The sequence below is a fragment of the Cavia porcellus genome, unplaced genomic scaffold (genome assembly GCF_034190915.1).
Source record: "Cavia porcellus strain 051 isolate PalLab524CR breed Dunkin Hartley unplaced genomic scaffold, mCavPor4.1 scaffold_7, whole genome shotgun sequence".
Taxonomy (NCBI): domain Eukaryota; kingdom Metazoa; phylum Chordata; class Mammalia; order Rodentia; family Caviidae; genus Cavia; species Cavia porcellus.
The window spans coordinates 50372878-50400371 of record NW_026947490.1 but is presented as its reverse complement, the minus strand read 5'-3'; the positions used below and the strand labels follow the sequence as shown (position 1 = coordinate 50400371).

Below are 27494 nucleotides of genomic sequence, written 5' to 3'. Positions count from 1 at the left end.
AATACTTGAAATTCATTGAATAAAACACACACATTTTGAAATATTTTCCTTACCACATGTATTCACGAGTCAGATCTACCTCTCTCAAAGACTGTCAACTGATTTTATGCAAAAATTATATGAAAATTCATTTGAAACAAAATCTGTTTATAGTAAAATATCTAGTCTTACTATAGTTTTCATTCGTTATTTTGAAACAGATGCCCGATATATTTCCTATGGAGATTTCTTAAACCCTCTGCTATTTAGACAGAGAAGGTACAAAAAAATAAAAAGTGTCTCAGAATAGATAAGTCTGCATTCTAGTTAATAAGCCTCAGGGCTTATTAACAGTGAAACTCTGAATATATCATTTAATCACAGGATTCAAAGTTCTCTCCGTTTCTTTTTTTTTATTTTAAAGAGAAAAAACTGAAAAATTAAGAAGGAAACTGTCAAAAAACAACAACAAAAGCAAAATGACAACCACAACAACAAAAACAATGGTGATACAAGATTTCAAAACAAGATGATAGGTACTTAACAATGTTTATTATATTGCATATTGTTATCATCAAAAAAATTACTCAGATTATCAGATACAGGCATGCAAGAGTGATCAAAGAATGTAACTTCTCTTCGAGTAATTTTTGTTTTTACTATTATCTATTGTAGCTTTTGGATCTTATTTGTTCTTTCAGTTTCTTACACAAACAAGACAATCTGATGTTTATATATGCAAATCTGATTTATTTCATTTATGAGCATGGTTTCTCGTTGCATCCATTTACCTATAAAAGCCTCAAGTGTATCATGCTTCATGGTTGAGTTGTATTTCCCTTGTGTAAAAACATCACATCTTTTTTATACTTTCCTCAGTTAATGGACATTTGAGTTGCTTCCAGATCTGGTTATTACAAATTGTGCAGCTATAAACATGGGTGCACATATGTCACTGTGGTATGATGCTTTTAATTCTTCTGGGAAAATACCCAGAAGGGGAAGAGCTGGGTTGAATGAAATCTCTAATCCTAGTTTTCTAAGGAATCTCCACACTGATTTTCATAGTGGTTGAACCAGTCTCCATTCTTACCAACAATGAAGAAGGGTTCCTTTTTCCCCACAGCCCCACCAGCATTTGTTATTGGTTAATTTCTTGATGTTAGCCATTCTTCTGGGATGAGATGATATCTTGGTGTTGTTTTAATTTGTGTTTCTCAAATGACCAGTGATGCTGAACGTAAAGTCAAAATGGATCAAAGATCTAAATTTTAAGACAGAAATATTAAACCTACTGGAAGACAAAGTAGGTAGAAATCTTGAGGACATAGGGGTAGGCAAAGAGTCCATAAACAAAAACCAAACTGCAAGGGAAGTACTTCAAAGAATCAACAACTAGGATCTTGTCACATTAAAAAGTTTTTGCACACAAAAGAAATCACCAACAGAGTGGAAAGAAAACCCACAGATTGGGAAAATATTTTTGCCAACTGTCCCTCAAAGGACTTTTATCTAGAAGGTATGCATAAAAAACTGAAAAAAAAACAGGACTCTCAAATCTAAAGTATAAATATTTTAATAGTGTCCTCTCATTTTTAAAATCTATTCTCTTTTGATCCTAATGATGTTTTTAGTACCTAGTCTTTGGTTTTTTGTTTTGTTTTGTTTTGTTCATATATACATCCATCACCAAAGGTTTAATATTTTTCTTTTAAATGAACTGATTCTATCTTCTAGAAAAATGTATTTTCAGGGAGTGAACTTGAAAAACCTTAATGCCAAGTTGCATCCTATAATAAAATATTATGAAACTGCAAAAAGAAAATAACTCTTATTATATTTTTATTAACTCAATGTTTTCTATTTTTTTCTTTTCCTTCTTCTGCTTATACTTTCCCTCTAACTTTTTGAGTTCAACATGTAACCAATTAATTTTCAGTCTTTCCTTTTTCTATTCATCAAAAACTTAATAATTCTTAAACAAATTTTATTCATACTGAAATGTACAGTTTCATTGTTAATTGCAAATATTTTCTAAATTCCAATATACGTTCATCTTTGACCTGAATTAAAGTTAAACATGAATTTTATTATTGTGTTCATGTTACTTTTTTATAAATGCATTTTAGTGATAGAACAGTCTGATACATCTCCAACCCATTTTATATGAGATAGGTTCTTGCTAAATTGACCAGGCCAGACTCCAATCTGTGATCCTCCTGGCTCAGCCTCCCAAACTGCTGGGGTTACAAGGGTGCACCACTGATCAGCCCACAGACAAATCTAATCCCATGTCCACTTAGGGCCCATTCTCCTCCTCCCATCCCATGCCAGACAGGCAATGGTTACTCTGCGCCTTGCACTATAGCATCTAACTAGGACTTTCTGGATTAATGGTCTCTAACAAAAAGCACTGTGATTCTCAAACAACAAAGCAAAGAAAATCTTCATTCATTCATTCACATGATTAGTGCATTAACTCCTCAGTCCACACCCATGAGTAAAGGAAGCAGAATGATGATAACTCCACTTTACAGACAAGGAACCTGAGATCCACAGCAGCAAGGGGCTGCTTCCAAAGTGACAGCAGGTGACAGAATACAAATCAGCTCTGCCTGCAGCTTGGCCTCCCTCTCCCAAAACAAACCAGTCCTTACATTAAAAAATCTTTAACGCAAAATTACAGAAATTATAACAAAAACTCCATACATACTTTAAGCTATAGAGAAATTATATATGTGAATTGCTTTCCTCTTTTACGTATTCATTCAAAATTTTATCAACTATCATTTTTCAAATGTTATGTTGGTTTTATTTATGGTAAAACTATCAAGGTATTTTAGCATTTTGTTTTCATATCAAAGGAAGCCTGGGATGTGGCTATTTTAAAATTTATAAACAGAAGGTTTTGCTTGATTACCTGCTTGATTTACCCATAAACTAAATGAACCACTCTCCTCCACTATTCTATAGTGTACTTTACACAGGACTGATACCCAATCAGCACTTCTTCAATTTGAAAGTTTTAACAAAACTTAAGGTGAGTAGATAATGTTCTACTGCAAGTTTGTATCTATTCAAATATGATTAGGAAAATGAGTTGGTCACTAATGAACAATCTGAAAATGGTGCTAAAGGTCAAGCTCAGTGTTTATAAACTAACCCTAAATCAATAAAAGACCCTTTGTAGGTGAGAAGATAATTTGAGTGATCCAAACACACACATAGTTTTGCTCCTGGGATTAAGTACACAGACGTCCATATTAGGATTGTTTGGAATCCAACAATCTTAGGTTAGGATCACAGAAGTACAGGAAGAAAAAAATAAAGCAAAAGACCTAGGGAAAAAGTTGTTCACAAGGAAAGCAATAAAGCTAACAATGTCACTTAGAAAATGGAAATCCCTCGTCTTGTTAGGGCCGAACCAATAAGACGTCCACAGGGCACCTCTGTCACAATATTCCAGTCTGTCCTTTCTCATAGTCTACCTTGGGCTCCAGTTGGCAGAACAATATAACAGATGTTCTCTGGGGTGGCTCTAGGCCTTCTGGCTGACACTCATTCGGGAGAATATCTAATTGATATTTTTACCCATCTTGTCTCACCTGCACATATGAACTGTCTTGGAGAGAACACTGAAGGGAAGCAAAAGAGATCACAGTTCATGTTTTACTAAAAACATGTATCCATCCAGGTCAACACACAGTCACATGTCCCAGAATATACTTGATGGTCCTGAGAGTGTCACATCAACTCTGGTGATCTGATTTTTGAATGGTGACCCTAACGTGTGTTTCCAGTTCCAGTAAGTTTTGGTAAAATTTTTCAGCAGTGTCTTCATCTACGTCCAGCTGGAAAAGAAGCAAAAACAGGAATGACTAGAAAGGGAAAAATAAATAAATATGTGTATAAAAGGAAGGCACTCCACACATTTGAGAGAATTGAAAGCAAAGAAAGAAGCCCACAGAAAAGGTTTAATGTGGCTGTCATTGGTGACTGTCAGGAAACTCTTAAGATCCTGAAGACATATTATAATTCTTATGCAAATTCTAGCATTCACCAAGCTTTCTCCTACCTTGAAAAATAAGATTGAAAGATCTGCATGTTGCTATCTACCCTGACTCCTATGAACCCAGTAACAGAAGACACAAGGCCACTGAGAAAGAAAAACCCAAAAGAGGTAAGGTAGCAGTCCTTTGAATTTCCAGTAACTAATCACTTCCTAAGATCCATCGCCTTTTGTTAAACTGTCCTGGTGAGCTGTGCTCACTCTCCTCCAGCACAGCTCCTAGCCTCTCTGGAGGTTGTGAGTAGCATGTGACACTATTCTAACCAATGAGACCTGGAAACTTTTCAAAAAGAATAGGGCATCCTTTCTTTTCTCTCTTCCCAAGACTGCTCTCTTGAGCCACAAGGATGAGGACCACACCCTCAGGACAGCAGGGCAGTGACTATGAAGGACCAGATGCTTGACCCTTTTGGAGCTGCCACGCCAGACTGAGGCTGCCTCTCTCTAAACTGCTTTTAAATGCAAGAAATGGAAGACAACATCTTGTGTGAATCACTGTTCTTTTACACTCTTGTGTTTCAGATTTTAAAATCTCAGCTTAACCAATACCCTATATATAAAAGCAAACTTTCAGCCCATATAAAACAATGATATCTTGTTTTCAAGTCAAATGTAGGCTAACATTTTGGAAATAACATTTGAAGTCATTCAATCGTTTTAGTTTTTTTTTTTTTTTTTTTTCCATATTGGAATTGGAAGAAATAGAGATCTTTCTAGCTCAACAGCATCTTATAACAGATAAGAGGGGTAACTTCCCCAAATCAATCACAGGTTAAAACAGTTTATGCATTTTCATAGAATGCTAGTAAAGAATTTGCTGTGTAGAAATAAACACTTTTCTCCACTTGATAAGCAAATCATTTCCTTTAGGTTATTAGATGGGTAAATTTAAATAAGTTCTGACTCAATGATTTACAACAGAGTTCTCCAAAATGTGTTCTTTCAGGTGTTAAGGGTGATGTCAAATTTGAAGAAAAGAAGTTAATGTAGTCAAGAACAGTTTGGAAAAACCAGGATTAAACACATCACATGGTGCACGCATGTGCACACATACACATTTCTTAACTGTTCCAACTTCTCAAAGTTTCTACTGAGCTGATGCACTTCAAATAAATCTCTTTGAAAAAAGAATACAATAGGAAATATTCCTCAAGTTTATATGTGGGGAGGACTGCTTCTTGCAAATGTTCTCAAGGAACTAGCAGAGAAAAATGAGGGGCTGAAAAAAATCTACTCCTGACAAAGGTACAACAAAATAGTTCCTATAGTTCAAAATAAATGTTCCCATTCCCCAGTATGTAACTCCACGTGTGATCTCTTTTCAGAAGATGGAGAGCAAAAACCACACTATTGATTTGATTTTTTTCCTGCCATCTTCAACCTATCAATCTATTAAAGCCAGTAATTGTCACAAACAAAATCGAATACTAAAGGAAAGTTAACTTCACATATAAAGAGATTCCATATTCCACCTAATCTGCAACATACTTAACTGTGCGTTAAGAAACGGGGTAGAGGGAGGTTATCCTTCACTTTCTGGACTTAAGTGTTGAGGGGGAACCTGAGGGTGAGGAGTGCTAAAAACAACCAGTATAACAGAGCCCACCAGCAAGCCCCCGGCCTGAGCTGAAGTCATAGGAGTCTGGGACATGAGCTGAGATCTAAGCAATGAACTGAAATCAATCAGACAACAGAAAGGTATAAGCAGCTTATGTGGAGGGAACAAGCTATGCAAAGTTCAGCAGCACAAGGAAGCAGAAAGAAGTGTGATAGGGCCATAGGGATGACAGTGAACAGAATAGAGACCCAGGGAAGACAAAGTGGGGAACGACAGGGCTGCTCAGGCCTGCGGCCCATCAGCTAGCAGCAAGCATCTTCAACGTAACAATGTGAACGAACTTACCTTTTGCATAGTGACATAACTGTTTCCCAAGCCTGTGGTGGCACTTAGATATTTCATTAGCGGATTGAGAGACTCAGGTTTTTGGTGGAAAAGCCATACCTGAAAAGCAAGAGTGTGCCAGTGAGTGAGGTGGCTAAGCACACACTGGGTTTTTACCAGCCTGTCTTTCTACTAGAGGGCACTGAGCAATGTTCCCTGCATTTGTAATCATACACCTTATTATAAAGACACTCACGCAACAGGACTCCCAGTGCTGCTTTAGAAAGTGGCTGCTTTAGAAAAGGATGAAGGGAAAAGTTTGTGCAAAGTGGGGGAAAGTATTTTGAGAGGGAGTAATGTACAGTGTGTTATTTACAATAAAGTTCTACTTAAACACACAGTGTATTTTTTGATCCAACCTGTAGTTTACCCTGCCTTGACAATGTAAGAGTTCTTATCTTTCTCTAAATACTGGTCAGTATGGTACATTAGCCAACTTTCTGAGGGTTGCTAAATGGAATTAATAACTAATTTTTCATTAGATTTTTCATTGGCATGTCTTTTCATGAGTGAAGGTAAGCATCTTTTAATACAATTCAAACAGTTTAGAAACTTTCTGCCATGTCATTTGGTCATTCCCTTACATTGTTTTTCATATGATTTGCTGAACCTTTTAATATACTAACAAAATTAACCTTTTATCTATCATATGAATGGCAGATATTTTCTTCCTCATGAAGTTTTTGAGTTTTACTTACAGTAAAACTTCTGGTCAAACTTTTAAATTTTATTTAGTCAAAACTTTCAGTATTTTCTTTACAGTTTATAACAACAGATAAGCCTTCACACTTTGAAATGATCCATGATTTCTCCTAACAATAATATATTTTAATTTTTAAGTTTAATCATCTATAACATTTAATTATGTAAGATATGAAAAAAGATTCTATTGTACTTTCTGATATCAACATTTGCTGGATAACCCTCTTTTTGTCACTCAATTTGGAATGTCATTTTTATCATATATCAAATCCTTGTTCATTTATGAGCCTATTTTTGTTCCATCATTGGATTAACGTAGATGTCTAAACTGTGCTATTTTCATTAAAATATTTCCTTTAAAATTCAAACACTAAAATACATCAACCCCTTTGCAATATGCATTCTCTCCATTTCTTCCATGCTTCCTATTACAAATAAAATAAAGCTAAGGTTGATGAAAAAACATGTTCAGTGGTTCACAGCCAAGAACTGGAGTAGGAGGAGGTGAACAGCTAACATAACTGCAGCACCCTCGCTCTTAACCACAGTGCTTCAGGTCTCTCAACCTCAAGCTCGTGCTCGTCAAGAAGACAGCACTTACCCAGACACTGACATACGGCTGCACCCTTCAAGTGGTGTGCTCATGTGCACTAGCACCTACAGCCATCACAAAATCATTAGCTGATATTCTCCAACCCATCCATACTTTGGGAAATGGTAACGTCACTAGGACCGTGAACAGAGTGTCTCATCGTTCAGTCAATCCAAATACAGTCAGTCCTACAGAGCCCAGATCAAGTCCCACCAAGTGAGCAAAGTCTGCACCAGGCCTGCCCACTTGCCCTCCTTTCTGATTGCTCCTACAGTGCTCACCACCTGGTTATGAAGTGTCTTATTTTCTTACCTATTTTTTTGAAATGTATTTCTAGGCTACTTAGTTAACAGGGGATTTTTGTTTTCTAACTACTCTCCACACTACTGACACTCAGTATATACTTGACCTCTAGACTTGATTTCCAGAACTTAGACATACAGAATAAATAACCCTTAAAAGACTATATATTAATGCTTCTAACCAACTGACAATTATATTAAGGGTTAATTAAAATATGGCATAAAAGCACTTGCTCCTACAACCAATTTGTATCCTTACCATAAGTGCACTTGATTCTCCAGTGCTTACAAAACAAGAGCATATTTCCTTCACGTTTTCCTCAGTTAATTTCAATTTAGTCAATGTCTGAGAATCTCCTGAGTGTAGATACTCCAGTTCTCAGAGTGAAGAGCAAAATCCCACAGGAGCTCAAAGAAGTCAGCACATAAGGAACTGACTCTAGTGCCCTGGGCTTTCAACTAGATCATGTGAAGAACAAATATCAAGTTTTACTTTGCATGACAATTCTGTTCTACAAACAGAGGTTGCCTTAGGTACTCTGGGGTGAAACATATTCAGAGACATCACTGTTTACTGTGAAATGTGGTTCATTACTGATGTCTGTCTTGATTTAAGGTAATGCACTATTTTCCTTATAAAGGAACACTTTGATGCTCTGATATCAAGAATGGAAAGAGAATCTTCACATAAACATTAGAGATGACTTTGTTGCCCCTATTCTTGTCTATAAGATACACTTCATCTATAGAAAATCGCCCCCGATCACTTAACCACCATCTTGCTTTTCTTCACCATCTAGTGGTCTGGTGCTATCTGTCCTTCAGCTGCTGATGCATCTTGAATCTATAGAAATGCTTTCCTTACATTCATGGTAACCACTGCCCTAGGAAATGTTACCCTTTCAAACAAACTTCACTCCTCAAGTTCCACATCTGGCCTGATGGTCTTCTCTTCTTCTTCTCTTACTGTCCTTTCAGAAAAAACTTTTTCTACTACACAAACCTAAATTTGCATCTTCTCAGCCATTATACAAACTTTGAAAACTGTAGTAACATACCAGTGCTTCTGATCCATTGTGTGGTGTTAAAGTGAAAGCGTTTGCAAAAAAGCGAAGCTGAGAAAAAGAAAACAACAATCATTTGTGGTGGTTTAGAATAATCACAAAAGAATCACTCATTTAAATATTAAGAAATTTTGCATTTCAGGATCATAGATCATTTTTGAGAGTCAAAACACACACAAAGAAATGTCACTTAATCTCCCCTACTCTGGATCAACTAGTTTGCACATGAAGCAAACTAGTGATTATTCTGATCTTTCTACCATGCTTGTCATTATGGAGGAACACTTTTTTCTGACTTGTAACAAGAAAACATTATTTGTTGAAAGCAGAATTTTCCAATGTATGCTAGAAGAACAGTGATCCTGCAAGATTCTCAAAACCCAAATCAAAAGAGACAAATAAAAATAAAGTTCTAGATAGTATGCACATTCATCCTTTTCTTGAGAGCTTTTAATACATATGACCACATTGAAAACTCAGAGAAGTCCAGCTTTAACACTGTTTTACATGGGTCTTTCCAAAATTATCTGAACACAGAACTCTTTGGCTCTGTGGTACATGATCAAAGGAAAAAAGTGGACACTCAGATACTAAGGTACTGGTAAATAATAGAAAGTATGACACAGAAGTCACACGTTAGCAACATCAATAACAAGAAGTTAAGTGAAATCCTGCCCCCTTCAAGATCAATTTCTTAAATAACTTCCTAAACTTAAAGTGTTTGGGTTCATCACTCACCAGCCATATCACTGGCATCAGAAGCGTCCACACAAAGGGAGGTAGAATTCCATACGTCATATTGGTCAATACTGTACCTGGGCATACCACATTGGAATAGAGACCCTGGGAGCACAAAGAGAAGTAGCAATAAGATTTTAATTCAGTACATATTGATTCAATCCAACTACATTCTAGTTAATAAGAGACACACATATAAGCCAGGAAGTCAGGGAAGAAGAACTTATGCTCTAAGTTGTCCTTGGAGTTGAACGGATCATTTTAGTTTATTAACCATGCACTGGAAACCCTCTATGAGAAGAACTCAGAATGTAAAAGTCAGTAAGATGTAGTTTCTAGTCTCAGGAAATTTGCAGTATATAGAATAACTGATCTTAGAGGTGGGAGCAGAGTATACGCCCTGGTGATCTGGTGACTTGAGTTTCCCGTGTTATTAACTTAACTGAAGATCAGTTTATTGATCCTAATAAACACTTTAAAAAGACCCTTGTGTTCAAGAAGTTTCTGATCTAGTAGATAGAGACAGTAAGCCTAAAATACATGCTGTTTCTCTATAGCTCCATAGAACCTATAGATGGGTACCTGAGATGGGGGCTCCTGGCATTAGAGAGGAAATAAAGGCTGTATTGGTACTACAAAGATTTTCTGCAAACTGGAGACCTCCAAATAAGGTCCTCAGTCCAGGAGCCATCATTTTAGAAAGTTCTATCCTACAAAGAGAGCCCCGAATAATACAGAGCTTATGTTTAAAGGGCCCTCACTCATGTGTAGTAAATCCTGCAGCACTGAGACTGGTTTCACTCTTTTATTTTCATTTTCCCTGTATTTTAACTTATGCTGATATTACTTTAACTTATTTTTATTATGTGTAACCTCATTTTTTTCTTTCAAATGAAAACTAGATGTGCCGTGTAACACAGATCTATAGGCAGACAGCACCCTGACAACAGAAGCTAGAAGCTTCTTTACCTCTACTGGTCAATGCGGAGACCTGGAAGTTCCCGACACAGGTCATCTATCCCTGAGTCCCTCAATGAACAACTGTCCTTGGGGGGAAAAAAGCCAAGGCTGGCACTCATCATCATTACAGCCCCCAAATCTTCCTTGGGGAACATTTCTTAATCTAGGAACCACTAGGAGTAGTAATGAACTATTCAATCCTAAATGAGAAACTTTCAAACAAAATTGAGGGTTTTCAACATTTACAGTTTTCTAGCATTGATTAGCAAAAGCTACACAGAAGTAGTCTTATCCAAGTGGACTGACTCTTCAGAGGCATGTCTTTCAGTAAAGAGGATGATATACAGTAGAAGTTCAGAAACTCGAGGACTCCCTAGAACTGGATTTGAATTCTGACTTTGGACTAGCTTGCAACCTTAGGTGAATTATTTAATCTCCTCATGTCTCAGCTGCCTCTTCTGCTTCTTCTAAGAGGCAATAAATTACGATGATCTTGAGAATTTCTATATAGCTTGCACACAGAACATTAATGGACTATTAATATCCATCAGGGAGCATCTACAGAAACTGATATTTCCAGTAACATAAGATTTTGAAAGGAATCTTCTCCTATGACTCTAAGTTTCTTCTTTCCTCACAAAAGCCAAAGAGGAAAAGTCAAGGGCTGAGAATCTATCCTAATTGTTTCTGAGCAGGGAGCAGCATTTGCTAGAACACATTTTGTTTGTTTGTTAAAAGATGAAATCTCAAACCTTTCCTGACAATTGAAACTTAAATAAAACCCCAGCATTTTTTATGAAAAGAGAAGCTAATCCACTGTGACCTCACCCTCTAAAAGGGAGTTTCCAAAGTATCAAGGAACAACTTGACAGTTTCTACATATCTTACAAAATGTTAACAGGTTCATAACTGAACCAACACACTAAGCCCAAGCTTTGATAACAGTGGGCAACACATGAACACAGAAGAACACACACAGATGTACACATACATACACCCCATGTACACTCATTCATGCTCATGTGCACACACCCACAAAACTCTCATGCAGTACATAAGCATCCCCGCGCATGTGTGCACACAAGCGCAGCTACCATGACACACTCCCACCCATTTATGTGTGCAGACACACGCATACAAACACACACATCCTGAACATGAAGCAGTTCTGCATGTGACTGCTGCACATTCAATCCTCCCAACAAATCGATGAGGAAGCCACTATTGTTGTCCCTATTTTCCAGAAACGGAGACTGAGGAATTAAGGAAATTACACCCTAGTGACATAGGCCTAACTGAAATCCAGTACTAGGAGCACACTCTTAGCTTCTACTTGATACCACCCCTTTACAAAAGGCGAGGTTCTAAGATTCAGATCACTACAGAATTCTGTCTCATAAAGGTCCTGTTCCAGAGAAAACTGAGTCAAAACTCACACTTAAGATCTTGATTTCTATGTACAACTCATGATCAGAGTAGCTCCCTTGAGGGAAACAGTTTCCTGACAATCTTTTTAGTTTCTCTTCCTCCTCAACTTTAAGTCTGGCTGACTGTCCTACACATGACAGTCTTTAGCAAAAATGTTAATGAAATTCAGCTTCTTCCCACACTCACTTAACACAGAGCAAATAGACAAATATCCATAGAAAAGACTGGAAACTTTCACTTAAGAGTTTAGACCTGAGCAATCAAGGCATACAAAGAAACACGGAAGTTTCAGATCGCACTACCCACAGGGAGTCAGGATAACTGTCAAGGCTCACCTTCTTCCAAGAAATACCACCAAGCCAGAACCTCATAGAACCAGAGCTCTGGAATCACCCTAAAGCACCACTACCCAGGAAGTTTTATAGCTGCCGATCGCTTTGGAGATGTCTTATGCAATAAACACCAGAGAGCCCTGTGGTTTAAGGTGGTAAAGTCCAAGCTGCGAAATCTGATGGTCGTGGCTCAACTCTGAGTTCTCCCATTTACAGTCATGTAATCTCTGAGTATGGGACTCAGCTTCTTTGAACTCTTGTATTCTCATCTGAAAATGTGAATATTCAAACCTACCTAACTGTAATAGGAAAGATATCAAGCAACAGAATCTGATGAGCTTAAACAGTGGCAGTGGCCATGGTCATTGATGCTATCCTGTTAATATTTATTTTTCTTTTCTTTTCTTTTCTTTTTTTTTTTTTTTTTTTGGACTGGGAGTCGAACTCACAACCTCATGTTTACCCCGAAGTCCTTAAGCCACTGAACTAAATCACCCACCCTTGTCGTGTTAATATAGATCAGAATTCCTAATGACTGCAGAATGGTAAATGAACCACATTTACGTAACAAGTCAGAAGCAAATCACATCTGTCCTCAAGCTTTCATATGCATCAACTTTAAATCTAAACTAAAACAGTTGACAGCCAGCCATGTGACTAGAGAATCAGTTGCAGTTAACTGAGAAACCACTGCCCTGCCATCTCCCATCACTGAGGCAGACCTTACCCGCTGGTTGAAGTTGCGGTTCAAAGCCACACTCAGCAGATCAGTGGCATATTTGGAGGAGCTGTAGGGTTCCTGGCCTTTGCTGTGCTGCATGTCCTCAAGGCTGAAATTAGACCTCTTTGCATTGCGAGATGAGGTCCAGATGAGCTGAGATGGATTATCACTGTGACAGAGGAGAGGTTCCAGTTCCCGAATCTGAATGGATAAAGAAAAAGAACAAAAAAGTCTTATCAGCTGTGGGCATAGACAATAACAATTTTGAATCTATTATACATGAATACTAGAATGGAACAGTTAGTTAAGTAAATGGATCAAAGATGGTGGGAGCCATTTTTGTCATCGTTGGAGGGAGACATCATAGATAATCAAGAGGGAAGCCAAAATGATCTCAACAGTAATGAACAGAATTAGAAATATCAATATTGACTTATGTCGAGCCTAACAGATATGGATTAGCTGTGTGTAAAATATTTAGAGATATACATAAACCCATGAATTAGTATGTACCTATTTTACTCCTTGGTCTATTATCTACAAAGATCTAGAAACAACTGACATCTTAATAGTAATAAACACCAGGACTCTCTAATAAAACGAATGCACTGGTTGATTGACTGGATCATTTTAAGAAGTTTGGAAGCTTATCTAAACTGGCTTAGCAGCTCTACATCCTCGAGTGTAGAGGACACACCCTAGGGCGGTTTATCTCCTGAACAGTATAAAGGAAAAATGAGGAAGCGTGAACTTGCTTCTGTTCTTCAAAGGAGCTCCAGTCTTTGCCTTCTACTTAGATGTCATCTCAGACTCTTTGGATGTCAGCACAGACTCTTCGGCTTCTGCCTTGGATGCTTAAGCCTTCTGGTATAATCTCTTTGACTTCCACTGCAAACCCACTGGCCATCTCATATGGACTTGCACAGAACACTGCAGTGAACTCCAGAATTTGGACTAAAAACTGTGGTATGCAAACACCCTATGCACGCTTCCTCTTCCAATTCTGTGGGTGGTCATTTTATTTTATACATTTGTGTATCTTGTGTTATATCTGTTTCTGTAGTAAAATGCTGACACAAGGAACTAAATTTCTTTAGAGAAACTGCTCATTCTAGAATGGGTCCACAAATATACAAGACAAAACATCTGAAAGTACTCAAAATGAAAGCTAAAATAAGAAAACCGTAATGATGTGGGTAAGTCCAAGAGATAGAGGAAATAACTGAATGTGCCACTTGTAGTCATATTTATAATTTCAAAGTAGAAAAAGGTGTACAGTCATAATTTTATATAGATATAAGAACTAATTAAATAAAGAAATTTTGAAAATGGAGAAGGGGCAAGTCTCCCTTGCAGAAAAATTTCAAATAGTTTTGTAAATAACCCATTATGAGGAGATTCAGTATAATACCAAAAGTATAGGCCATGCACAGTCCCTTTATTCCAAAGATTGTAGTATGCAACAGGAGACAAGAAAAGTGTAACATCACAATGGAAAACCTGGGCGGTCCCCACTCAAGCAAGTTGATCAAAGTCAATGCCAACAATGATTAAGTTGTACTGACAGTTTCTGCTCCTGACATGACATGATGAGAACAGCACTTTACTTCTATGATGGTCTTCCAAAAAAAAAAAAAATACATTCTCCAGTCTAACCAGGAGAAAAACTCAGACAAATCCCAACTGAGGGACAATCTAAAAATACCTGAACCGAAATCCTAAAAACTGTCAAGTCACCAAAAACAAGGAAAGTCCGTGCAACTGTCATGACCAAGTGGGACTTGACTACTGAATACAGTGAGGTCTCCTAGATGGGATCCTAAAACTGAAAAACAATAGTAAGCCAAAAATTGAGAAATTGAATCAAGTATAGGCTTTAGTTAATAACAGTATTAAATGGTCACTATTAGATGATCATCTCATCAAAGGTACTATATGAATACAAAAGGCTAATATTTATAGGGTATGCAGGCACACTCTGTATTATCTTTGCAATGATTCTGTAAATCTAAAACTATTTAAAATAATAAGATGATTAAAGAAAAATTTACAAAGAAAACTTCTGAGGTGCTTTATGCTTGTGGTGAGTAAGTCAATTCAAGCAAGAAAACTCATAAATGTGACATTTAGAGAACTTGCACCTCAACTGTGACAACAATGCATTACATCTGGAGCTTCACAGAAATTATTTCTACTCTTTGCTCACTGTACATATTTATCAAACAGGGATGCCCATTTATATGGTGCACCTATATTTCTACCTGAACCAAAGGCCAAGTTGTGTTCCATAAAAAGTGACGAGTCTTAAACCTAATCTGAAGAGGCTAGAAGACATTACAAGCCTTTGTATCACTGTATTTGATACATAGGTTCCCAAACCTCTGCTTACATGCATACCCACAAAAAGATACACTCCAACACCTGTGATAATTGCCCTTGATATACAACTCTCCTCTGTCGGTTCCCTAAACCAGATTACTCAAATGTTTGATTTTCTGCACAACTTAACTTTTCAAATAGTAAACTGATCAAAACAAAACAAAAAAAAAAAGACTGCTAATAGCATTAATGAATCAATCCTCTATTACTACCATCTAATTTAACATTCAAAAAGAGCAAATAGCAAAGAATTATAAGAAAATATAGGAAATATTAGCTAACAGATTTTTATAAAAAGACTGTGTAAGAAGTAAACCATAGCCAGGCGTGGTGGCATATGTCTGCAATCTCAGCACTCATGAGGCTGAGGCAGGAGAATCACCATGAATTTGAGGCCACCCTGGGTTCCATAGTGAGCTTCAGGCAAGACCCAGTCTCAAAAAAAAAAAAAAAAAAAAACTCAACCCTACTTTATTCTAAATAAACATTTTAATGAACTTTCAGATTGAAAATATAATATAATATTACATATTATAAAAATCATACAGTATTAAAAGATACTAAGTAAAATATGAAAATTCCACTCAACCCCTAATCTCTGGTACTCTAATTCATCAAAAGCAATCAGTGTTCTCAATTTCATTTTTATCATTCTAAAAACAAAACAAAACAAAAAATATATATGTATGTCTATATATAAAAATATGTAATTTTCTGTTTATACAAATGAAAGCACACTACATATACTGTACCCCATTTCTTCTTCATAATAAAATACTGGAGGGTATCTCATATATGACATATTGTAAGTACACCTTGTAAATACAATATATCTATCTCAATGCTTTTTATGATTTCATTATATTCCAATGTTCCATATCTTAATTCACTATGAATATAGGCTAGTCTTCAAAAATGTCTAACTTTTAAGAGAAATTATAGATTCAATGTATGGTAATTATAAATACAAATGAGAGTCAGATACAGTTCTTTCAACACCAGGTGTTACGGTTTGTATCTAGATGTCCTTGCAAAGCCTCATTGGGTCATAGGTAGGGCTTTTTCAGAGGTGGCTGGATCTACAGTGTTTGATTGATTCATGGTGCATTGCTGGGTTAAGGATGCTAGGAATATAGATGTAAGGCCTATGTACTCTGAACAGATAAGACAAAAGGAGCAAAAAGATGCATTAATGCCCTTGCTTGTCTGGCTACCTTCTACTCACCTTGAACTGTTTCTCCTCAGTGCCAGCCAATTATGGACTGAAACTTCCACACACTGTGAGCTAAATAAACCTGTTCCCTTTTAAATTTGGGTGTTGTGCATTTTGTATCAGCCATGAGAAAAAATAACTAAGAAAGAATTTAGTGCCAGAGAAGTGAGGTCGATACTATGACTGATCTGACCGTATGTCTCAAGAGCCTTTGGAACTGGCTTGTGGGAAGAGGAATAGTTAGAAAAGGTTTGGAGATGTTGCCTGAAAAAGTAGGTTGGCTCCAGTTTAGCGTGTATTTGATGAGAGACTCTGGTCAGAGAACAGAGGACCAGAATACTGACAGACCAGACTCAGGCGGTTTCTGCTGGTAAGGACTGTATTGGCTGTTAGATTCCAGGTGATGTATTATGCCTTTGTAATAAGTTTGTCTGCATTTTGCACATGTCCAGAGACTTTACCTGAGACTAACATTAAGGGCAATCGATTAATTAATATTGCATGAAAAATTTCAAGGCAGTCTAAGGTTAAAGTCTTAGCATGGTTGCTTTGAGCCAGATTTATGTTGAGAATCAAGAACAAAGAGCCCACCAGAATGATTTAAAACATTTTGAGTTTGGCCAGAAAAGGAAGCTCCAGGAGAGCTGTGAACTACAAAGACTGAGCAGAGGAAATCTTGATTGATGAGAAGCAATGAGAGAATAGAAAAGATGGCCCTAGGACATCATAAGAAGCAACAGAACTCCACCTTTTGCAACCTCAAAATCACAGAAATGAAAGGATTTGCTTTGAGAATCCCATTGAACCATATTCCAGAATGGTGGTGACCCAGAGAATTTGTTCCTTGGGATTGGGTACAGAGCACTCAGTAATCTAGATACTCAACCCCTACTGCTAAGAGAGAAGAAAGCCTAGCCACTGCTTCTGGTGGTGGCAGCAGATATTGGCATCATCCATGTGGTGTTGGATTTTTCGAAACAAGCAGAATGCAAGAGCTGTGGAGTCAATAATGCTTCCATCCCCCATTTCACAAGGACTAGGAGGCCAGGCAGAATGCCCCTAAGAGGAGCTTGGGAAGCTGTGAATGACAAGGCAAAGGTGCAGTGGAGACCCCAGTAGTTTGAAGAACCCAGAACATGGAACATCTGAGAAAAACTGCAACGTGGGAGGAGAGCAAGCCCAAGAGAGAAGCCATGGGAACTACAACCACCAGCAGGGCCTTAGGAATTCACATCTTGCCACAGATTGCCTCGAATGCTGCACATGGAACTACAGGACTTAATGTTCGCCCTGCTAGACTTTGGACTGGCTTTCATGCCATTTGTTTGTATCCTTCTGTGTGTAATTTTTGGAAGAGAAGTGTCCAAGTTGTACCTTTGAACACTGGAAGTGTTTAACTTTCTCATCATTTTCACAGGGGCTTGTGACTAAGAATTTTCCTCAAATCTAAAAGGAGTCTCTGGACTTGGACTTTTAAGCAATGCTGAAACTGTTAGAACTTTGACAACTCTTGGAGAGGGACTAAATGCTGTTCTGCATAAAGGGATATGCACAAGTCTTTGGGGGTAGGGGCAGGTCAGGGGCTTGTATTTATGGCTTGTATTTAGATGTATCCCCAAAGTCTTATGCAGTCACAGGTTCGTAGGTGAGGCTTTTTCAGGCGTGGCTGGACCTCAGCCAGTGTATGATGCTGGAATTGATTCGTGGTACAAATGCTAGGCTCAAGGGCACTAGAATTAAGGTTATGCATGCTACCTTCCCTGAACAGCCTGCATAAAACAAAAGAGGCAGAAATTCTGTTAAAGCTCCTTTTGTTTTTACTACCTTGAGGGCACCATAAACTGTCTCCTCTATAATACCCCTCTGCCAACCCACCCTGCCTTTGGAGACATCCAAGTATGGAATGAAACTTCTACAATCTGAGAATTAAATAAACCTTTCGCCTTTTAACTTTAGATGTCAGATATTTTGCCTCAGCAATGAGAGAAAAGTAGGTAAGTACCAGAGATTATAAGCAATTGGCATTATGGCTAAGCAGTACTCATGCCATACATCCAGACTGTCCTATAAGAGTGAATCTGAGCCAAGGTTCACTAGCAGAACATGCTATATAAGCTACACATCTCACACTTACTTTTATATGCATATCTGTAATTCATAACACTCAAGTATGGAGGTCTAAGGAGTCAGAAATCATGAAAATGAAATACTAACTACCTATGACTGTTCACAGTGGCTTGCCTACTGCCCTATGCTATCTAATCCCAAGCCCATCCCCAAAAATTATTGCAAACAGAACAGGTATCCTTCTCCTCAGTTCTGTGTGTTGTTTCTGAAGGGATCTGTTTCTCCACTTTCTCTCTATTGTCTAGAGTTGATATAAAAATAAAAAATACTATATTGATTTACTACTGTAAGAAAATCACATTTTCAGAGTCAGATTACCACTGTATTTAAATATTCAAGGGATTAATGCTAACCATAAACTAATAAGCCCTACTAGGTTTCCATGCAAGTCCTTAGGATCACAGCACTGAGCAGGGGTTTACTAAGCCCAAAGTTATTTTACCAGGATAAAGTGGCCAAAGACATTGGTCTCAAACACCTCCTGGAGCCCATCAGCTGTGATCTTGTCATGTTGGGTCAGCAGTCCTTCAGCTGTACAGAACATATGAATCACATTTCTGAAACAGCAGAAGACAATGGTATGACATTTTAAATATGGAAGATGCTCCCGACCAATCCCCTTGCACACAAAAACTGTATATTCCTTGATTCCATAGTGAAAGGAATAAAAATACCTATTTCCTAGACTCCATTACTGACAGAGTTAAATGAGATGCAAAATACTTTTATTCAAAGCAGCACATACACACTTTAGTTCACATTACCAAAAGGAAGCCAAGTCTCTCAAAACTCAATTGTTAACACTCTCCTCCAACTTTTTTTTCTCAAGGAACAATAGCTATACCAAGGCAAAAAGAAAGGTTTTGCTTGCACAGAGTGTGTTTAATTGCTGAGAAAAGTAAGCAGGTTGTTTTTTCACTGGAAATTCTTAGAGCACTGACAGACTATATGGTGTTTTGCTGTGAGGTCAACTTAGTAGGTCAAGACTAGTGGGTCTTATATATGTATATGTGTTTAAAAAAAAGAAAAATAAAATTATCAATGTAGTAAACAGCATGAATAAGTAAGCACAAGGAAGCATAAATATGACTCATTTCTTACTCAGGTGGGTAAACATTTCTGAAAGCCACCATTAAGGTACACTGACAATGTCTGAGGCTGTCATTAGTTCTCTGCATTCCCCTAAGGCTGGTCAGAGCACCTGACACATGGCTAGGAAATGCTTCCAATACAATTTCCTTAGGTATTCGATCTCCTCGAGAACTTCATCTAATTTAGGTAGGTTCTTGCTACAATACATACATTCAGGCAGACCAAAACCTGATACCCTGAAATAGCCAACCTGAACACTATCAGTGTAAGGTTCAACCCAGACATGACTCTCCCACTACCCACCCTGTCTGCCAGCAGAGGCATATTTTTTAGCTCAGCACCAGTGCTAATCTAAGCCAACACAGGATGTCTTAAAGGAGGTAAGATGGAACAAGGAATCTTGCAAACTCTTGGACATCTAAAAACACAGTCTTTCACATCAGATACCTCCAGCACTCTGCCTACTGGGCACAAAACATTCAGAGAACTTTAGACCACTGAAGTTTACTAAGATCTTTCCAGCTAATGTCCCTTTCCTTCCTTCAAGCTCTATAAAAAAGGCCTGCTTCCCTTTGTTCCCTAGATGGCCTTATCAGTCCTGTGTCCCTGTACCCTAAACTCACTATGCCTTGTCTCTTGCACATTAGCCTGTTGCATACTCTCTGTCTCACACTGTTCCTTACAGCAAGAACCATGACCTGTGGCGTGCCCCAATTTCCTTTCATGGTGTAGTCACTACCTTTCCTCCTTACGTTTTCATCCCTCCCAACTTCCTTATCTTTCATCCCTGAAACCTAATACAGGAAAGGCACAAGGAGACAGGGAAATGAACATCTTCCTTCAAGTTGGTTTATGTGAAAAATAAAAATTACCTTGAAAAGAGGCCAGAGAAAAGTGCCTTGATATTTAGCTTCGGATTAGGCATGATCCCTGCATTTAGATATATATAATCTAATCTCCGAAACCTGCAAGTAAAATATCAAGACAAGATTATTAGAATAAAGAATACAAAGACTGTGGACTTTGTGTCTAAAATACAAAAGGCTGGAGGACATAAAACATTTTCTGAATATTCATGGGTTATCATTTTTTTCTCAAGTTTTGTATTAGCTGCAGTAAATAGTTGTGTATCTTTTTTAAAATATTATTTTTGGACAGTGATTTCAATGGGCTTTAAAGTCTAATCATCTCTAATAAATAAATTCTTGCTTTGCCCTTCCCCATTAGTGCAGCAACCTTCCACTAAGCCTGCTGTCTTTCTGGCCTTACAAAGTTTTTTGTCCTTTTTTTTTCCCCCCTTTTTAAGATCATATCTTCCCTAGCTGACAAGCAAAATTTGCATATTGCAGGCCAGACCTCACCAGATTTATCAGTATTATATTCCAAATGTCAAGATCTATACAAAACAGAAGACCCACATGGAAACCATTCAGTGTTCACAGACAAGGTCTATGTCTCATAAAATGGTGAAAGCTCACTGTAACAGAATGAGATTATATAAACAGGATAGGATTAAGATATTGTTGGTAGGCTCTAGAATACTGTCATAAAATGGTGAAAGCTCACTGTAACAGAATGAGATTATATAAACAGGATAGGACTAAGATATTGTTGGTAGGCTCTAGAATACTGTCACGGAAGAACTGTGAAATACTGACCTGAGAAAGCCTTTTCACTTTTAAACCTACGTAAGTCTTAATCTAACTGTATCCCTTTTGAACTACATTTGAGGCAGGTAGAGCCTGTTTTCACGATACCAACAGGCATCATCCATGTTCAGAGTAACCCCTAGAATTCTATGTACCACACGGTCTGTGTTTTCTGTTCAATCCAGGGCAGGACCAGAGCTATACAAACTGGACCTTGAGTTACATGCAGTAGACAGTTCAGATCATACACAAGCATTTCTTGATTATCCTATAAATAATTAATAACCAAATAGCTCTAGTTACTAACCTACTAAAAATGCTGATACTGATATAATTAGCTCATTATGTAAATACCAAAAAGACAAAGGTTTCATCTACTATTGATGATTCCATTACCTAATTTGCAAACTTCTTTTTTTTCTTTTGTCTTTTTGAGACAGGTTTTCACTATGCAGTCAGGCTGGCCTTGAACTCACTCTGTAGCCTAACCTGGTCTCAAACTTATAGCAATCTTTTTGCCTCCGCCTTTGTAAATGCTGAGATTACAGGCATGTGCCACAATGTCCAGTCAAAAACTTTTATCTAAGAATCTTAACCTATTTTGCTAGAAAGGAAGAAGAAATACTTAGCAAAGAGAGAACTGTACCAGAGCACCAAGTTAAGCTCTGACTTCAGTAGAGTATCCAGGACTTACTCCTCTCGAAGATGATATAGTTGATGGAGTTGTTTCACTCTGGGTAAAGCAGTGTAACTATTCCTCACATGTTTTCTATTGTATAAATCTAATAGAATAGAGCATTACAGATGGAAAGACCAAGTGTCCAGGGCAGCACTGATTACCACCTGGAAAAGATCCTTCTCAGGCTCTACTGGTTCTAATTTGCTTTAGGTCTGGCGTCTATGATACTCATTTGGGCCATTAAATGCAGCAAAGCTTTGACATAAGCAAGAGATCTATCTAGACATCTTCACATATTCCAAGTTTATAAACATCACCACCTCCACCGTTTCCTAAATCCAGGGCATAGTACTCATCCAGCTCACAGAGTGCTGCTTTGTGGATTAAACACATCCAACCTAAAATGTTGATGACCACAGTTGGAACGCACCTTCAGTGCTTCCTTCTGTCCCATAGCCTCATGTCATTAAATTTGTCTAAATTACTAAATAGCTCACAAATGTACACTACTAGATTTGTGATAAATACCAAATAGCTCAGATTTTTGGAAGTAGTTGAGAATAGTACATATTACAAATGTTAAAACTTTTAAGTCTCAAAAGTCAACCATATCTAAATGGCCTACTAGGAACTGAGGATGATGCTTCCTTCTTGGCAAAAAGAGAAAAAATAATGAAATCTATACAACACACACAAGACAGCGGCTGGCTAGAAAGGTGTGGGAAAAGAATGCCTAAAAACTTTCCTCCTGACTATTTTTTTAACTCTATAAAGATACTGAATGTGCAGTTTTAGAGGCTTAAGAGACTCTGTAAGTTATGGAGATACAGAATATATCACAGAGATGTGGCAGAAAACTCTCGGTGCTCAGCAGCAGAGGTGAAAGAAACCACATTCACAAATGCCTAAGATCACACTGAAAAGAATGGGACGACAAAAAACACAGATATTGTTCTGTAACTTTGTGTATTTGGAAGAGGGAAATGCAATTGGATGCCCACTCATATAAATAAAATGCAAAGCATTATTCTCTAGCAAATGTCTTCACCAAGAAAACTTTGTTTCTACCTTGTTTCATTGCTATAGTTGAAATAATATTTGAAAATTAACTATTTTGAATTGTCCTGGGGCTCAGCATGGCTTACTGCAGGGTTTACAACCTTTTTTGATCATAAATTCCTCTTAGAATTTAAAAAAAAAGAATGCTGCCACTCCAAAAAACAAAAGTGCACTGTGTATATATATATATATATGCAAGTTTGGTTTCACTTTCCAGTAATCATACATTCAAGGACTCTATTCTTTCATAGTCCAAATATTTGTCAAACACCTATTACATGCCAATTACCATAGAGATGTGAAAAAATTTTTACTAATCAGAGGAAAAAATAATTCTGAGGAAGAAGAGGAAAGAACTGAGTTCTACAAGTAACACAAACAAAACAAAGTCATATAATTTTATTACTCTTATTTATTACTCCTAATATTACCCCTATTTCTGTGTCACTTATTAAATGTTGGTACTTCCCCTGTCTTCTGCATGAATTTATATAGAAGAAAAATGTAAAAATGAATCTAAATATGGGAGTTGATTCATGTCATTACAATTGATCCTGTATCTGTATATTCATATGTTAATCTTTAAGGGACATACCGTTGCTTAAGTTCCTTGGCAGCACAGAACACTGAGTGCAGGTTGCTGACATCCACCTGCACAATGGTGATCTCTGCAGTGGAGTGAGAAGCCACAAGCGCAGCCCGGACAGCTTCTGCTTTGCTCACATTCCTGCATGCCAAGCACAGGTGAACCTCATCATCTTCGGCCAGCAACCTCTTGCAAAGGGCTAGACCAATGCCACTGAGAAAACAATTAGGGCACAGGACATACATTAATTGAGACAGTGCCAAATGAAGGTATTTCTTTCTTTGGTTCAGAAAACAAATTGTGTTAATTTGAGCTCCAATGAGAAACCCAAGCAGTGAAAATACTCAAACACTATTTAAAGAAGGAAGAAACCACCCCTCCAAACTCTCAGTCATTTGTTCAGGATGATGCATGGTTTGCCTCTTCCATTCCAAAACAATGCAATACATAGCTGGTCTTCATCTTGAACTTACTGTATTAATGATGAAAGGGATTCAATACCTCACCAGTATATGTTATTTTAGCTGTCTCTTGCATGTGTTACTTCAATGTCTCTGTTTCTCAACAACAAGGACTCTACTACCTGTTAATAGCATTGCTACTATTAAAAACAACAGGTATCCCCATTAAGGGAATGGATGAGTTTTTCTAAAATAAGCATCAGTACAGTAACAGTAGTTTCAAATCTCTCTTAACTACCACGATTAAATAACCAATAGGAACGGGGGAAAAAAACTCAGTATGGTTAAGCAGAACATAGGAATAAATATTGGATGTGAACCAAGAAATAACAGTGATAAGTACATCACTAAAAACTTTCAATGAATTACTTCAGAAAAAGCAATATAAAACTGCCCACTAGATGGGGACAGCAGTCAGACCAACTTTGCGCGCAGCAAAGAAAACCGGTATAACAAACTGTCTTCCAAGACTTTAAGCTAACTACAGATACTCAGAAACCTGCACCCAAAAGCCACAAGTGCATCAGTCACCCAAAGGCCCTGCCAAGAGAGCACCAAAGTAGATTCACGTTTATTCGTCCTCACTTCAGATAGCAGTGCACTAAAAACACTCTGCAACAGTACATGTCGCAAAATATGTGAAAGAAACAAACACAAATCAATTCTGATTTATTTCCACAGTTTCAACAGAAGCAGCACATCTGTGGACACAAATGAGAGTGCATACTGAAACTGTCCACTGAAGCATCCCTATATGGCTGGCTTGGTTCATATAGACGAGGTTAAGTAACTAAACCTGAACAGACATAAATAACATTTAACACCCGCACTGTCTAGAGAAACAAAGCAGACAATAAAGGAGGCTAGAGTCCAAGCTGAACAACCCTGGAATAATACTACTAGACTTGTTACTCTGCACTCGATTACGCATTAGGAAAAGATTAATTTTTTTCTATATGCTTCTGCATATGTTAACGCTGTGCTGGATGGAATGAAATCTTTTCCCACTGTCTTAATGCTCGTGGATGTTAACATTTAAACACCCAGTCTGTAAGACAGAGTGGTGAGAAGGCAGGTAGTCCTTACCACGTGGTAAGGACTAAACTCCAGGCACCGACAGGAAATACCGTAGAGTAGGTTAAAGACAGGTTAACAGTCTATTATAAATATAGAAACTAAGGGAAAGCATTAGAAACTTTTACATCAGTTAGACAGGGGAGGGATGGAGCCGCGTGGAAAGTTCCATTTTCCCTTGATAGGCTCATCGTTGCAGCGTGGGTCACGCACTGGTACTCAAGTTTTCCTTCCCACTGATAGTTTTCATTTCAAAGTACCAGCTTCTGAGCGCCTCTTGGGGCCCTAGGAAAGAACCAGGAAGGAACTCTGCCCAAGTCCCCACGGAGGCAAAGTTAAGGGCAGGCGCTGCTGGCGGCGTTATTATCTCTGCTCCCGCGAGTGCCTGAAACACAGCCTCGGCCATCCCATAGGCGGCCTCACCTGCTCGCCCCGGTGACCAAAACTACCTTCCGCATCTCCACGCACTCACACGCCCGGTAAAACAGGTGCTCACTCTAGCTTTCAGAAGCTCAAAATCCTGGCTCTCCCACCTTGCCTGGCCCACCACTACCCCAGCGAATCAGAGACAAGTCCCGCCCCGCCTCCTCTTGCGTCACGGACGCCGCCCTGAGCCTGCCAATCGCAATCTACCTTCCACTAGTGGCGCCAGGAACGTGTGAGGTAAAATAAGTCGAGGGGTGGAGTCAGGCGACGCAAAGGCCCTAGCCAATCAGAAAAGTGCATACCTCCTCGCCGGACTGTGGAACCTGACTCTTTAGGTGCCGGAGTGGTGGGCGTGGCTCTCGCGGAGACCGCAATCCCGACGCACAGTTAGGCATCCTGGTTTCTGTTCTGGATCTTATTTTTAGAACAAAGGGTTGGGTGTAGGAGCTAAAATTTTCCTCTGCTTTTTGGATGTGAAATCTGGCATCTGATCCTAGATCTCGTCCTTCTCTAAAGAATTCTCTTTGGGAAAATGAACGTTGGTTTCAATAAGAATTGTCTGTAAAAACATGTGAAGAGACGGGTTTTAAAGCAAGGAATGTGGCACAGAATTAGGTGATCTCAGAACTGAAGTGCTGAAAGTTTGCTGCAATCTAAGTCGGTGCCTCTCAAATTCTGAGCAGTAAGGCATTTTATTTTTTTGTCGTTGCTATTGTGTGTTTCGTTTTTGTTTTTGAACCATTCTAGATGGGTACTTGTGGCAAACGCACACACAAAAGATTACTGGAAAAATAGAAAGCAAAATGCAAACAAATTACAAACCCCAAATTTGTATTACAGTCAACACATATAAACGTGATCTAACTGATGTAAAAGTTTCTAATGCTTACTCTTAGTTTCTATATTTATAATAGACTGTTAACCAGTCTTGCACATTAATACATTGCACATTTATAATCTACTAAACATACTTTAATTTACTTAATGATTTCTTTCAAAGTTTTAATTTCTTAGTGAACAGCAATAAGAAATGATCAAGGTAATTATAAATGATCAAGGTAATTATACTGGTTATCTTAGAAGTTTGGATTGACACCAACTCTTTTAGTTATCTTTTATACTAGATAAAAAATTAAGAGAAATCTTTTATACGATTTAAAGAAAAAATCTGATTATTTTAGCATTCAGTTTCTAAGTAAGAATGTCTTATGATTGGGTGAAACCTGACTTCCTCATCTCATGGTTAGCATTGTAAAGAGCTACAGTTGACTGATATTTTCTAAAAGTCCAAGAATAAAATTAACCTCACTCCTAGCCAGGTGGCATGTGCCTATAACCCAAAAATTCTAGAAAGCTGTGGCAGGAGGACCACAAGTTTAAGCCCATTTTGGGCAATTTAGTGACAGCAAAACCTTGTCTCAAAAAAAAAACACAAAAAAGTGGCTGGGAGTATAGTTCATTGTAAAGGTCCAAGTTTCAATCCTCAGTACCAGAAAAGCAAAAAAAAAAAAAAAAAAAAAAAAAAAAAAATCAACCCCAATCTTGAGAATCTAAAAATCCTTTTAACATGTCCTAGCACCTAAAGGTGACATGCAAAAGGAGAGGGAGAGGAGAGTGAGTTGGTGGATGTCCCCAGGAAAATTCATTTCTGCATTGAAAGGAAAAGCATCTAGACATCAGAAGTTTTTGTCACCACAGCCTTGGGATGACAGCTGGTGTAGAATAGACATGAATTAAGGGAGGGCCAGAAGTCTTCAGAACAAGACCAGAGGGCTATGCCCTGTTGTGCCTTCCATCCTTGCTGAGCAAGGAGACTTCAGCCTGTTCCTTTTTTTCAACTGAAGTTGGTGCTTTCAAGGTGCTTTGACTGTTAAAAGATGAGGAGAATAGACCTGTTTTCAACACGTTTTTTTTTTAATC

General features: G+C 38.0%; 1 protein-coding gene across 1 annotated transcript; it reads right to left on the bottom strand.

The window, feature by feature from the left end:
• Nucleotides 1-372: 372 nt before the first annotated feature.
• Hsd17b7 (hydroxysteroid 17-beta dehydrogenase 7) lies at nt 373-25727 on the bottom strand. The gene is made up of 9 exons (XM_003468658.5): nt 25572-25727; nt 23623-23826; nt 20513-20605; nt 18991-19105; nt 12836-13030; nt 9389-9493; nt 8645-8701; nt 5952-6050; nt 373-3830 (listed from the first exon to the last, which is right to left on the bottom strand). Exons 1-9 carry the CDS (start codon nt 25604-25606, stop codon nt 3729-3731), a joined length of 1005 nt encoding a protein of 334 aa, XP_003468706.1. The 5' UTR covers nt 25607-25727; the 3' UTR covers nt 373-3728.
• Nucleotides 25728-27494: the final 1767 nt, after the last annotated feature.